The sequence below is a fragment of the Vicia villosa genome, linkage group LG4, assembly GCF_029867415.1.
Source record: "Vicia villosa cultivar HV-30 ecotype Madison, WI linkage group LG4, Vvil1.0, whole genome shotgun sequence".
In the NCBI taxonomy this organism is placed as follows: Eukaryota; Viridiplantae; Streptophyta; class Magnoliopsida; order Fabales; family Fabaceae; genus Vicia; species Vicia villosa.
Window position 1 is genome coordinate 143812925 of NC_081183.1, and position 16315 is coordinate 143829239.

Sequence of the window (16315 nt, forward strand, 5' to 3'; positions counted from 1 at the left end):
GACTGCGTCGGCTAGACGCGAGCGGGCGGCGGCGCATCTGGCGTCGACCCAGGGACGGGGGCAGGGACGGGGACGCCGTGTCCGCGTTCCACAGGACTTGGTGGAGAGTTCATCTGCTTCAGGCTCTAGGAGTAGGCTGGCTCGGGTATCTTCTTCCTGCCAGCGAGAGGAGGAGGATGAGGATGAGGAGGAGGAGGAGGTCATACCGGATGTTGACCCTCCAGTCGGGGAGGAGGAGGAGCAGGAGGAGCAGGAGGTGGATAGCTTTCCGGGAGGGCCTTTTGACACTTCCCTGCTGATTCACTACCAGGATCACGTCGCTCGGCGGATCTGGGAGGGAGAGGTATTTTTTTTAACTTAGCCGTTTATTTGTCACCATTTTTTATAATTTTACCGTTTATTTCTCGCTTATTTGTTTTTTTTTGTAACAGGAGAGAGAGCCATTGAAAATGGTGAACCACTCCAGGAAGATTTTCGGTCTGTTTAAACCAGCAGCTCAGTGGTTTAACGACCATGTGCGAGGTTCAGGACTTTGCGGGCTCTGCATGACCGGGTACATGCATGTGGTAGGCGCTGCATGCTTTGTGGACAAGAGTGCCAGGTACGTCGACGTGGCCTACCTCCGCTATTTCATGGACCTGGATACCGTTCACCAGTGGAACTGGGGGGCAGCTACTCTGGCCTATCTCTACCAGAAGCTGAATGAGGCCTCCAACTAGAGGACGAGGCAGCTGGTCGGATCCTGCACTCTGCTTACGGTACGTTTGATTTTAACACATTCTCGTATTTATTTATTTATTTATGTTTCGTATTTATTCTTAATACATTATCGTATTTGTGTTTCAGAGCTGGATCATCTCCTACTTCTCCCGTATCCACAGCTTCCACATCGATCCTGCGTACGTTGACGCCATGCTCAGGGCCTCCAGATACGCCCTCCAGAGGGGGAACGATGCGGTGGGACCATACCGCCTGTACCTGGACCGCACGATGCACGGCGACGTCACCTGGAGGCCGTTCGCCGACTATGCTCAGGTTGTCCCCTTCGACGGGGTTGCTCTATATTCAGGCTGGTTGGCATGCGGGACCGGCATCATGGTCCGGTATCTCCCGGAGCGGTGCATGCGGCAGTTTGGGTTCGTGCAGATCATACCCAGGTCACCCTTCGAGGCTGCTCCTGACACAGTGACCAGAGTGCAGCTCACTGCCATATGGGAGGAGTGGCAGCATCATGTGGTACCGGAGGAGTACCGTCGCATGCGGGTCACCCAGGACTGACACAGTGTGGAGGGGTACGTCACATGGTTCTACCGGGTGTCCCATCCTCTCTTGAGACCCGACGTTCCCGGCGCTCCTAGGCCAGCACACGAGGAGATCCTGGAGAACCGACAGGCGGAGGATGACCACGCCATTGATCTCCTTCCGATCTGCCAGCGGATAGAGATGCTTGGGCGGGACGCGTTGGATCGAGGTGTCATTCATCAGGGTGGACCAGAGGCAGTCGCCGTGATGGAGATCATCGTCACTGATGCGGGCCGTGCGGCGGGGTACAGGCGGCAGAGGAGGGCCCAAGGTGAGCGGGTTAGGCACACCCAGTAGTGGTGGGGTTTATTCATTTTTTGATTTTGGATTGTATATTTAGCACACTATTTTTATTTATTTCGGTTTGTATATAATATTTTCATATTAGTATTTTTTTTTGTTTATTTATCATATTAGTGTTTTCAGTCTATCTATTGTTTATTTTATTTGCCGGTAACGTTTAATTAAAATGCGGTTGCGTTTAAGAAAAAACATAAAAAAAAAACACAGTTTCTGCATAATTCGGAAATGAACTTCCGAATTCACCCCCCATGAGGTGTTTTCGGATGTTCATCTCCGAACGCACCCCCCATGAGGTGTTTTCGGAGATGAACTTCCGAATTAAGGAAATTTTTTTAAAAAAAAAGCGCTTCGGAAGTTCATTTCCGAAGCAGGAGTAGTTTGGGAATTTCGCTGGGGTGACCCCCCATAGGGAGGTGGGTAAAGAAATTTTCTAAAATAAACATTCCACGTGAACCACACATATTTTAAAATAACATAAGATACAAAAATGGCATTCAGCTTCTTTTAGACCAATAAACGAAAGATCAAGATTCATCTGAGAACAGTCCCTCTGATTCAACCGTGTCAAGCAAACCATAACCACACGATCCATCTTGACCATACTATTTAGTCATTCTACTAACATGACTCAATCAGAACCGTTCAATGGATAATAACACCCAAGTATTGAGAAACGCGAAACACTTTATCAAACTCTAAAATAAAAAACACCCTGCACCATCCTCGTGGGTTGCAAGAACAACGAAGCCACCACATTGCGAATCTCGTATAACCAAGTTACCAATTGGTAGCTGACACGTGTCACTTATACCATCTACTATTATTACTTGTACTAGTACAAACAAAACAAGTACACCAAACTATTTTTTTAATGCACTTGAAAGTTGAGAGCATGCTGAACATGCTTAAATTGCAGTACATAGAATTAGAAATTTATTTAAATAAAAAAATAAATTGGTTCACAATATTTGACCATATAAAATAAAAAAATAAGTTTAAAAACGAAGGCTTTCTATTTTTCCTTTTTAAAAATAAATTAATATAATTCTTTTAACATTGTTAAATTATAATTTGTATTTGTACATTTTATGAAGTTTCTTGATGGCAACAATTGTACGTTTTGTAGGAGTAGTATTTTTGTTTTTGTTTAACTCAACAACCGTGTTAAAGCATATTTTGCCTTTTACCTTAATTTAAGTAATTTTTTACTATTAAACTCACCAAAAAATTTGAAAAAAAGAGAGAAATATAAGACTCTTTTTTTTTTTTTTTTGAGAGACAGAAATATAAAACTCTTATAAAGTACTAAAATAAAAGCTTAAAATTCATTTTTTTTTCAGAATTAACTTTAAAGCTAACTTTACCCTCATGAATGCTTTTTATACTAACCATTTCATTCTTTAACTCATATTTAAAAAATGGGACTTAAGTTGTTGCAAATTTATGACCCAATGAAAGCGGGTATGGTTGTTAAGTTCAGCTTGTGGGCATCACCCCCAATTTGAGAATATAATTGATCTTTCAATTTCTCCTTAATGTTCATTAATTAATAATCTCTTAAGTTTCACCACCCTAATATTGCTCCCACTCTCTTAAATTGAGTGATCTTTTAATAAAAATAAAAATAGTTTTATTTAAAATAAATATTAGTAGTATTTTTAATTAATAATACTATTATTATTTGGTCCTATTAAATCAATTAGTTAATAATTATGCATTAGTTAATGGTTGTGCAGAGACATAAATTTAATTAAAGATTTCAATACTAGACTGTTTGAGAAAAAAAATACAATTATTATTTCTAATTTAATATATTACACTTTATATTTATCAAAAAAGTAAATATACTAATACACAAAAAAATATTATTATTTTTTCTTTCATTTATAAAGTTTTCTTAAACAATAAGAAATTGTCAATTGAATCAATTAATCTCTAGTTATATATGGTAAAAGACAGAGGTTTTTTTAAACCCACAGTTTCTTATTTTTTATCATTAGAATTATAACCAGAAGTCTAGAACCATTGGAAAACTTCTTAATTTGCAGTTTGCACCATGAATTAATATTACAGCTATTATACAATAAATTTCTTTACTAAATAGAAAATTCTTTTAAAAAGTATTAAAAAAAATGATAAAAAAAATTTAATGTAAAATAATAATTTATTTTTTTGGCTTCTTCACCTCACGCCAGGCACACTCACCGGCCGAGTAGTAGCTCCTCACTTGTCGTTCTCTCACTTTCTCTTTCTCTTTTTTCTTTCTCCCTATTTCCCTTCCCTTCCATTCCTCTATATATAACTCTTATCGCAATTTTAGGAACCATTCTTTTCTCTCTAACCTCATTCATTCATTCACTCTCTCTGTTTCAGACTCATCTTTTCTTCAATGGCAGATCTCAAGTCCACATTCTTGAATGTCTACTCTGTTCTCAAATCTGAGCTTCTCAATGACGCTGCTTTCGAGTGGTCTGACGATTCTCGTCAATGGGTTGACAGGGTATCTTATTCCTTTCATCTTTTTTCTTCTTCATTTCTTTTATCACCTTATCAATGCATCTAATTCAATTATCAAATTTGGAATACAGAAAAAAAAATTACTGAATTTTTAGCTTGTTTTTGTAGTGGATGTGTTTTCGGTGTTCAAATTTTTTATCATTTAATTTTGAGGTGAAAGTGATAAATTGATTTGATTAATTTAGTGGATCAATTACTAGACTCTTGTGATTATGTTGAATTAATTTATTTTTTTTCAAATTATTATTGGTTTTATTTATTTATTTTTTTTAAATTATTATTGGTGTCGAAGTCTCAGTGTCAGTGTCAGGATAAGGATCGTGTTTTTGGTGTCTGCGCTTCATAGGATATGTTTGTCAGAGTGGAATTGGACTGAGTTTGGGTAAATTGTGGATGATATAAATGTGATTTGGGGTGAGCTAGTTTCATAAGCAGAGATTAGTCGTCGGTTAAAACTTCGCCATAATGACTAGTTTTTCTGAAATTAATAGTAGGTATTAGATTATGTGACATTGTATTGATTGAAGATTGAGAAACTTAATGGTTTCTTTTGTAGATTTTGTGTTTGTGAAATTTCATCTTTACTATGCAAATATGTTTTTTAAGTTTATGGTAATTATCCAATTATGGGATAAATCTGTGAAATATATCTATGAAATGCTTTGCAGTGATCAATGAATGTATGAGTTATTTCCTTGCCTTTGTACTTGCAACATGTTCAAAGAATGTGATTTTGTTTCTTGTGGAAAGTTGGGCATGGTTCTGTACTTTGGATGCCCCTTTTATGTTTTCATGTAAATTTAACCATAATACTCTGATTTATCTTATCGATATGCGGCTGCTATTTCATTGAAACATGAAAAATGTGTTTTTGCCGTCTCTCTGATTATGTTTTGTACTATAATTTTTTGCAGATGCTGGACTACACTGTGCCTGGAGGTAGGATTTGAGTTTTGTTCTTTTATTGTGTTTGTAATAAGTAACTTAGCGCATATTTAGATTGACAATGAATTTTACAAAATCACTATCAATCTAAACATATGCTTGCTGTAGCCATCCTCCTTAGGAAAAGAAGGACGGGGAGGGGGGTATTCGGGATGTGTTTTTGAAAAATATACAGCTTATTGACATAAAGATGTATTATAACTTTACATTGCAGGGAAGCTGAACCGAGGACTGTCAGTTATTGACAGCTACAGATTGTTAAAAGAAGGACATGCATTAAATGATGACGAAATTTTCCTTGCTAGTGCTCTTGGTTGGTGTATTGAATGGGTATGGCAATTAAAACCGTATGTTTTTCTGGTTTGTATGTTTGAAATGATTACAACCATTTCACAAGTTTACTGTGGTGGCATTGAGGAGTCTTACAATTCTCTGTTGATGAACTTTGCAGCTCCAGGCATATTTTCTTGTTCTTGACGACATTATGGATAACTCCCATACACGTCGCGGTCAGCCATGTTGGTTTAGAGTACCCAAGGTTTGAAGAAAAAGTTTGATTGTACTATCATGTTATCTTTTTGTTGCTGTTTTTGTGATAAGATTATAACCTCTAACTACTCTATGGTGAAGGTCGGAATGATTGCAGCAAATGACGGAGTTCTACTAAGAAACCATATTCCGCGTATACTTAGGAAACACTTCAAGGGAAAGCCTTATTATGTCGATCTTCTTGATTTGTTCAACGAGGTATAGCACAAATCTCAGTGTTTGAATTCTGTGGATTTCATTTTGCTTATACGCTAAAAATTTACCGTGTTGATTTTCTATTAGGTCGAGTTTCAAACTGCTGCAGGACAGATGATAGATTTGATCACCACACTGGAAGGAGAAAAAGATCTGTCCAAATACACATTATCACTGTGAGTACAGAAACAATTGCAAAGAAATTATGTTGATGAACCTCTTATGTGAATGCTAGTATTAGAACCATGCAATAAGAAAAACTTGTCTACCAGATAACAGTTTTATATGATATCCTGTAGTTACAAAAGAGAGATAGCTGTTTTTCTTATGTTATTATCTCACAGCAATTTTGTTAATGGTGTGCTTGAGATTTATAGAAAGAACAATGTCAAGTTATTTTTGACTGAGCATACTTTGATATGATGTGAAGTTCAAACCTTTTGCTTATTAACGTGCTAAGCTTTAATGCAATTTTATATACTTCATTTCTGTTCTTACCGACTGTCTCTTTCTGTGTTGAAACACAATAATAGCTTCGGCCATCTTGTGCAGGCACCGACGTATTGTTCAATACAAGACTGCCTATTATTCATTTTACCTTCCTGTAAGTCTACACGATGCAATACATTTAATGTGTTCTTCTGTTTGAACTCACATCTCTTCCTTTCATCTTTCCGCTTATTGTTTTCCGAGTCTTTACATATAAGAACTTCTTCTTTTTTTATTTCTTTTTTCTTTTCATTTTCATTAATCCTATCACAGTGAAATGTATAATCTGTTATTATGTTATTTATCTTCGTTTATGTATCTCCTATTTTCACAGGTTGCATGTGCATTGCTCATGGCGGGCGAGAATTTGGATAACCATGTTGATGTAAAGAACATTCTTGTTGAGATGGGCACATATTTTCAAGTTCAGGTACGATTTGTTATCATAAGTGTATGTATGTGTTTGTCGCTATCAGCTTGAAATCTCTTCTAAAAAATTTACTTTTCTCTCTTCTCTTTTTCTTTCTCGTTCAGGATGATTATTTGGATTGCTTTGGTGATCCTGAAACAATTGGAAAGGTAAGCATATACCGGGTCATGCCATAGTTACTAAAGCATCATTTTCTTTTTGATCTCATTTTAGTTATGTATATGAAACCAGATAGGCACAGATATTGAAGACTTTAAGTGCTCTTGGTTAGTTGTAAAAGCATTGGAACTTTCCAATGAAAAACAAAAGAAAATTTTACATGTAAGTGACCATCTTTCTGTAATTTCCTTCTGCTTTTTTCCTTTGTTTTTATGCTATGATTAAACTGGAACAACTTATTATGGTGAACAGGAGAACTATGGGAAGCCTGATCCAGCAAATGTCGCTAAAGTGAAGATCCTTTATAACGAGCTTAATCTCGAGGTTTGAACTTCGTTTATATTTTATTATAGTGTCATACGAAATAAGTCAAAACGTTTCAATCCATCATGATGTTGATGATTTATTCAAACTTCAAATGTATAGGGTGTATTCAAGGAGTATGAGAGTACGAGCTATGAGAAGCTTGTAACCTCCATTGAAGCTCATTCCAGCAAAGCAGTTCAAGCCGTGTTGAAGTCATTTTTGGCTAAAATTTACAAGAGATTGAAATAGAGTCACTATAAGGCAAAGGTCAAGATTGTTGAAGATGCAATAGAAGCTAGCTAGAGTGAAAATTTCTGTGTGGAGCTGTAGTTTTAAAAAAATCAAATTTCTTACTGTCTGTTTAGGGAGTGATTAATCTTGTTGTACTTTATGTTGTAAACTGCCTTGTGATACTGGTTTTTATTATCAATAAGCTTTTTCCTTCTGAAATTTTTGACTTTTGTTTATTTTATTTTATATTCAGACAAAGGCTATGATTTTGTGCTAGTGAAAGAAACAGAAAATCGGTTCTTATTTAATTCTCTCTTTTTCTAATAAAAAACTAAACTTCTAACAATTTCAAAACACTATTTATAATTGTTTTTCCTTTCCCATTTGACTTAACTTGATGTTATATTAGAGCAATCTCTCTACTACTCCCACACCTGGTACCTGATGGGAACGAAATAATTCAACAACATAATCTTTTTCAAATATCAAATGCAAGGACAATCAACAAAATACACCAAACATTACAATACAATTTTAACATGAAACAAATATCAAATGGAAGGACAATCAACAAAATACACCAAACATTACAATACAATTTTAACATGAAAGAACCTCTGTTAATTAGGAGTAAAAAACCACGGGACCCATATGCCACTTAATAGGAGTGATAGCCCAACAAAATCCCTCGATTGATTAGTTGGAGGGCAACACCAATTCGATTTTCATACGATAAAATTCAAACTTTCTCATAGACAACACCTTCGACAACATATCTGAACCAATGTCATCGGTGTGAATCTTCTCAAGCTCCATCAACTTGGAATCTAATGCATCATGAATCCAATGATAACGAACATTAATATGTTTCAAACTTGAGTAAAAGGAGGAACTCTTCGATAAGTGAATAATATGTTTCAAACTTGAGTAAAAGGAGGAACTCTTCGATAAGTGAATAACACTTTGATTATCACAAAACAAGACATACTTTTCTTGTTTTACACCAAGTTCCATTGCAAATTTCCTCAACCATAACAACTCTTTTGATGCTTCCACGACGGTTATAAACTCGGCTCGATAGTAAAGAGTGCAACACATTTTTGAAACTTTGATTGTCAAGTCACGACTCCTCCGACAAAAGTCACCATATACCCCGAAGTGAATTTTCGATCATCTAAGCTTCTGGATAGGTCCAAATCCGTATATCCAACCAACATAGGCTTCTTGCATCCCAATGTTAGCTTCAAATTCGATAAGCCACACAAATATCTCATCACCCACTTCACGACCTCTCAATGATCTTTTTCTGAATTTAAGAGATAACGACTCACCTTCCCACGACATGAGCAATATCGAATATTATACAAACCATATCATACATCAAACTACCAACGACTGTAATATTCTGCATACTTAATGTAACACCCTTCTAAATACCCCGAAAAACATAGCGCAAAATCAGAGTTAAACATGAATTCAAGGGCGTCACAATTTAAAACAATTATACATTCCAGGTGTAATCATGCTCTACTGAGAAAACAACATATAATTAATTCAAACTCATGTTTTATCACAGCGAAAAATCAATAATATTTGGATACTCCATGAAACATCATCCATAAGGAATCTAAGCCTTTTTATTTCAACAAAAGAGAATTATCCAAACCAAACAATAAAGAAATAAAAGAGTATGATAACTCTAAAAACACGCGTTCCTAGTGTTACAAGTATTCAGAGCATGACACCAACACCTAATTATTAGACTAAACGATAACTTCCTTAAAAGTCATCCTCACCAAACATCTAAGCCACTTAGCTTCAATCTGAAAAATAAGAGTAAGGGTGAGACTACATCATAAATTAAATAGCATTATAAATCGTCAGATATAGAATTCATAAGCAATTATCCACCCTACTTAGCATATTCAGATTTATCAATTCATATCAATCACAAGCACAAGTCAAGAGTATGCACCAATAACACAACACAATCATAACACCGGATTTCATCCTGACATGTCACAATTTATACAAAGACTATCCAGACTCCTATGCTATGCATGTGGTACCAACGACAAGTGAACCATGTCACCTACACTGATCCCTCAATTGGATACAGTCTCATCGATTCGTCCGCGTCACCAGAACAGAATTCAGTCTCACCTCCCATATCCCGGGCTTGGCTATTGACAATACACACCCGATTCCACATAATGGGAACCAGTGTCACCAAGATGCATATGCATGCAAACCACCAAGCATGCAACATCATTCATCAAAACAATACACACCCGATTCCACATAATAGGAACCAGTGTCACCAAGATGCATATGCATGCAAATCACCAAGCATGCAACATCATTCATCAAAACACATGATAACAACATTTACCATGAATAACATCTGTTTACATCATCATTCATCAAAACACATGATAACAACATTTACCATGAACAACATTCATTTGCATAACAAGCAGAATCAATCACATTATAACAACACACCTCATTGCATATATTCAATTATGCAAACAACAAACCATTGCACCTCATCAATTATGCAAAATAATAATAAACCACATTTGGAGAAAATGATACTTTTCAAAATAAAATCAAGTTATTGTTGTTTTATTTATTTCATATGGTAGATTATTTAATTTAAGGAACAACGTCCAAAACGGCGTCTAAAACGGACTTACGGTTTGAAAGTTAGGAGCTTTTAAAGTTAAGTGGAATTTAAGAAAATCTGTGGAACCCGGTTTCTCCCCATGTGGGAACCGGTTCCTGATGAACAAAATCATCTCGTTTCGGGTTTTTACTATGGGAACCCGGTTCCTCCCACCTGGGAACCGGTTCCTGACGCTGCTGTAGCAGAAAAACTCCAATTTTATGACTTTTCTTCATTCCTACTTTCACTATCAACACCAAATACGAACCCACACATTATAGTGACCAATTTTCATCAGTTTTCATGATTCTAACACAACAACAATGTAATATAACTATCATCCATAAATTATAGCAAACCAATTGCATCATATTCATCAAATTGGGCATGTCAGTGTCAGAATCTCATAAACCCCAACATCCTAAATAGAGGTTCAAACTCTTAATCTATTCTACCACCATCAAAACTATAATACTAGTTAATAAAGAATAGTCACCCCTTACCATGATTCACGGTTGGATTCTATTTCTCTTCGCGCTCTCTCTACGTATTCCTCCATGTTCTTCGTGCCCTAGCTCTCTCCCTTTGCCTCTTCACAAAACTTTGATCGTACATAATGATTTCCTCTTTCCTCTTTTCTCTTTTTACCCCTAGGACCCCTAATATGGTCTTCCCATATTGGCCTCACTTACTCTTCACAAATGACCACTCTTACCTTTAATATCTCTAACACTGATATTATTTTATTTTACTAATTAAAATAATTCCACTTATTCTAAAATACACCAAAATTCATCGATACACATAAGCATCACGCAAACCACAACGACATCACATGAATCACCAAGACATCACATAAGTCATCATAATCCCAAACATCACAGATCATCACAAACCATAATAAGGACTCAACATATCATCACATTTTCAATACTTCACAATGACTCATAGATTCACGCTAAAATAATTAAATAAATAATTAGTCTAGAATTTGTGGTGTTACACTTAACTTTTCTTCATCCGTAGATGGACATACTTTATGACTAAACTTGAAATGAGAAGCAAGCAGAATGCTCACCGCTTTAGCCTTATCCACATACATTTCTTGTGACAAGTACAAATTTTTCTCATTTCGATCTCGAAAAAGATTCATTTAAAGTGTTCTTAAAATCTTTAATTATTGAAATATTCTTTCCAACAATTGGCATATCATTTACATAAAGCAAAATAATAATGAAATCGCATTTGGAGAAATTCAGGAAAAACACACAATGATCCGCCTTGGTCATCTTGTACCTATGCTCAACACCACCGAGTTAAACTTTTGATACCATTGGCAAGGTGCTTGTTTCAAACCATAAAGACTTTTTTAACCAATTTGCAAACATAGTCTTCTTTGCCCTTCTCTCGTAATCCATTCGGTTGCTCTGTAAATTTCCTCATGTAGATCACCATGAAGGAAAGTCGTCTTCACATCCATTTACTCTACTTCCAAATCAAGACTAGCGGCTAGCCCAAGAACCACTCGAATAGATTGCATCTTCATAACCAAAGCAAAAATCTCGCCAAAGTCAACACCTTCCCTTTCTTTAAACCCTTTTACCACCAAGAGAGCCTTGTATCTTCTTTGATAAGTACACTCATCTTGCTTAATCCGATAAACCGATAAATTCTTCAATGATCTCTCACGATTTGGCAACTTCACTAAGTCAAAGGTATTATTCTCACGAAGTGATTGCATTTCATTCTCCCTGGCATCCATCCACTCCTTTTTGTTCTCATCCTCCAAAACTTTTTAAAGCTTTCGGGTTCTCCACCATTGGTAATAAAAACATACTCGTTTTAGGGGTATCGAACAAAAGGACTTTTATCATGAGTAGGCCTCCTCAACTCATTAGAAGCAACCGATTGCTCAACACTTTCAACCTCTTGATCAACCCCATTTCCAACAACGTCTTCCGTAGCACCTACATCAATAATAACATTAGGATTTAAAATATTATCAACATTAAAATCCATACTTTGATTTTCAATTGAAACATCTTCGAAAGTGATAGGGGTAGGAGCAATAGTAGTTGAGTCCGTATCAACCATTTTTTCATCTTCAAAAGTCAGATCTTCATTCTCAACTTTGTTGTTATTCTCAATGGTGTAATCCTCCATGAATACGACATCACGACTATAAATAAGTTTATGTTGAACCGGATCAAAGAATTGATTCCCAAACTCATCAATTCCATACCCAAAAAACACACATTTCTTTGACTTCTCATCCAATTTTGATCTCTCTTTCTTCGGAATATGCACATAAGCCATGCACTCAAAAACCCAAAGATGGTTGTAGGAAACATCTTTACCACTCTAAACATGATTGAAAACATCAAACTTTAATGAAAGACATGGGGTGAGGTTTAAAAGATGTACGACCGTGCACAGCGCTTCTCCCTAAAATTATTTTGACAACTTTGATTGAGAAATTAAACATCTCACAACTTTCGGCTAACCCATTCAATCATGGTGTCTTTGGTGGAGAATTTTGATGATGTATACCTTGATCTTGACAATACTTGTCGAAAGGTTCAACATACTTTCCCTGTTATCAGTTCAAATACACTTAAGCTCTTTCCACGCTTCTCTTTCAACCGATGCTTGAAACGACTTGAAGGTATCTAACATTTAATCTTCCGTCTTCAAGTATAAGCCTATATTTTCCGAGCACAATCATCAATGAAAGTCACAAAGTAATATGCACCACCAAGTGACCGTGTCTTCATTAGACCACACACATCAGAATGTACTATATCCAACACTTTCGATTTCCTCTTTGGCTCAGATGACATAAAGGAAACTTGCATTTGCTTAACCGCCAAACATTGCAAACACTTTCTTAACTTTGCATTAGAGACACCATACAACATATTCTTCTTTTCTAAAATTCTCAAACCTTTGGATGAGCTATCATTGCCATAAGTGTTGATGTAGCACTTCGAAACCCCAAGTTAGACGTTATACTAGTTCAAATTCCTTTTTCCTTTATCAACCACCATTGAGCCTTTCTTTAACTTTCATTCATTGCCCGAAAAAGAATTATCATATCCTTCATTATCCAATTTTCCAATAGATAAAAGATTGAATCGAAGTTATGGAATATGTTTCATGCCTTTGAGAACTAGAGTAGTCTCATTGCTTGTTTCCACACAAATATCTCCTGTTCCGATGACATTAGCTTGCCCATTATTTCATATACGAACAACCCCAGAGTCATTGATCTTGTAAGTTAAAAAAAGATCATGTCTCGAGGTTGCATGAGTAGAAACACCACTATCAACCACCCAATCCATCTCATTACAAGATAGATTCACATTCTCTACAGAACTATCACAAAAAACAAAGAAATCATCAACAATAGCAACATCTTCATTATTGTTACCTTCCTTTTTGTCATTGTTGTAGCTTTTCTTCTTGTTTTCCCTTTTCAACTTTTGGCAATATATTTTTGTGTGCCCCTTTTCCCCGTAATGATGACACTCAATGTTAGAGAATCTATTAGAGCCTCCTTGTGATTTGCCACGTGAATTCCCATGATTACTTGAACCTCTACTTTGATTTTTCCTCCTTGATTCAGTAACCAACACCTCGGAATGTGAAGAAGAACCTTGTGACTTACGCCTTAACTCCTCATTTAACACATTAATTTTAGCCAAGTCCATCAAGATGATACCATTCGGAGTGGAGTTAGACAAGGATCTCAAAAAAGTATCCCAAGAATTAGGCAAAATACCAAGAAGCCACAAGCCTTGAATTTCATCATCAAAAGTAATATTCAACACCGACGATTGATTTAAAATCCCTTGGATAGTGTTCCAGTGATCGGTCATTGGTGAACTTTCACTATACCTCAATGACATAAATTGCTTGAACAAGAATGACTTATTGTTCCTTGTCTTTCTTGCATACAACTCCTCAATTTTGGACCAAAGAGAGCGAGCATGAGTCACAGAGCTCGCATGATTCAAAATATTATCATCCACCCATTGGAAAATATAACCATAAACTTGTCTATGCAACAAAGTCCATTCTTCATCACTCTTTCCATCGGATTTTTCATTATAAAAACCGGCAAGTGAAAACCTTTCACATAAAGCAAATATTTCGTTTTTCCTTTTCAAACATTATAATTTGAACCATTCAAACTCATCATCCTAGATGTGTTTGTCTTCATTGTTACACAAATCAAACCACGACTTTGATACCATATGTTGGGACGAAATCCACAAACGCAACAAAATAATTCAACAACACAATCTCTCCCAAATACCAAATGCAAACACAATCAACAAAACACGCCAAACAACATAACACAATTTTAACGTGGAAAAACCTCTGTTAACTAGGAGTAAAAAACCACGGGACCTGTAGATCACTTAATATCTCCACTATAATCAACAATGGATACAAACAAGATTATCTCTAACAGTAGTTAGATACATACATAAACGTCATCAAGATATACAATCAAATCTTAGAATGAACAAGAATCAAGAGAAACAAAACAGCCAAAAAAACACCAAGAAATTTTCACCTCAAATATGGACTCGACATACGAACTTAAAAAGCTCAAAATCCAATCTCCACCATTCAAAATGTACTCCTATGAGTCATGAAAACTTTGACAAAATTATAGGACGATCCAACCATTGGATTATGCGCAAGCTCCGATTTTGTGCAACTGCTATGTGTTGAAATAGGGTTGCGGGATTTCATTCTTCATCCGTCTTCAACTCAAAATTGTTGAACTGAATCTTTCCTTCTTGTCAATCAAGAGTGAATGGTACTTGATTTTCATAACTTTATGATTGTTTAAGTATTTTAGAAGATTCTCTAGTATAGATTTCCGATCTACAAGAGAGGTGCACTCATTTATCTTAAATTCTAGCGAGGTCTTCGTGTTGTTGAAGTAGACAGATGTGACATGCCAATATATACTCATTTTGGTGTGATTGTAAAATTAGGGTGCACCAGGAGATGAATTTTTCCGAATAAACCTTCGTAATTTTTTTAAAATATTTGGGGTGTGTTTGGAGATGTATTTCTGAATTTACCCAACATTAATCACACAGAACCTGTTTTAGAATAGAGAAATGGAGATTCTTTTTGGAAAATGAAACATATATTGAATTATAAAATATAACATTTGACATGTTAATATTAATACAAAATTACATACAAAATAGAGTTAAATATGTTTTTTTCCCTGTAAATAACTCAAAATCCAGTTTTTGTCCCTATAAAAATTTTCTTTAAAGAATGGTCTTCCTAAAATTTTCCGTCCATATTTTCGGTCTCTTCCGTCTATTTAGTCTAACAGAAGATGAGGTTGCATGCCACATCACTGAAAGTCAACATTGAAAAAATATGTTAGATTGTTGGGGTTTCAAACCCTCCTAAATTTGAAAGTGGAAGCAAATTCAGTTATGGTATCTCTAAGAGAATTTGGAAGTCGAGCATGCTTACTAGGTGAGATGTTAAATTATGGGCACGTAGTCATATGTGTTAGCTTCTTAGCATAAATTGAGTTTATCTTTGCATGTTCTTCACCTTATTCTTCACTTCTTTCTCTCTAACATTTATTTTCATATTTGAATCGAGAAAGGAAAGTTCGCCAAAGGATTAAAATTGTCAATTTCATGTTGAATAATAAGTTGGCTGATGCTAAATTATTAGCAAAACATTGCATTTGTGAAAAATGACATGTTGAAACTGGTAACCATGAAAATGCTCAGAAGCTATTTGATGAAATGCATGAGAAAAATATTTGGTGTTCTTTTCCTCACCGTGATATATATTTCTTATTGCTAATATTGGTTGATCAAACAATTATTATAAACTATGTTTGAGATAATCAAGTGGACTGCTCAACACCGTATGAAACTCAAGCGGTCATTTAACAAGATGTTTTGAAAAGTAATTCTGAAGCTGCCATAATAATATTTACTGTATGAAGTTTGAATGTGATGGTTCTTGTGGTAAAAGAGCTCAGTAAAAATTATGTGTGGATGGTCTATAATGAGTGTGGTATATCTTGGCATTAAAGGGGCTACACTAGAGATCATTATATACAAGAAGCAGGCATTATTTGAAACAATGATTAGCAGCCTATATTTTATTTAACAATAATTGGTCCAGGATTGCGATTGAGTGCATAATCTTCAAGATGGATT

At 35.7% G+C, this 16315-nt stretch overlaps 1 protein-coding gene across 1 annotated transcript; it reads left to right on the forward strand.

The window, feature by feature from the left end:
• The first annotated feature begins 3795 nt into the window (after nt 1–3795).
• LOC131599835 (farnesyl pyrophosphate synthase 1) lies at nt 3796–7645 on the forward strand. The gene is made up of 12 exons (XM_058872090.1): nt 3796–4105; nt 5037–5061; nt 5282–5397; nt 5519–5605; nt 5698–5814; nt 5899–5987; nt 6364–6415; nt 6635–6730; nt 6835–6879; nt 6962–7051; nt 7142–7213; nt 7316–7645. The coding sequence occupies exons 1-12, from the start codon at nt 3995–3997 to the stop codon at nt 7442–7444; spliced, it is 1029 nt and encodes a 342-aa protein (XP_058728073.1). The 5' UTR covers nt 3796–3994; the 3' UTR covers nt 7445–7645.
• The last annotated feature ends 8670 nt before the right edge of the window (nt 7646–16315 follow it).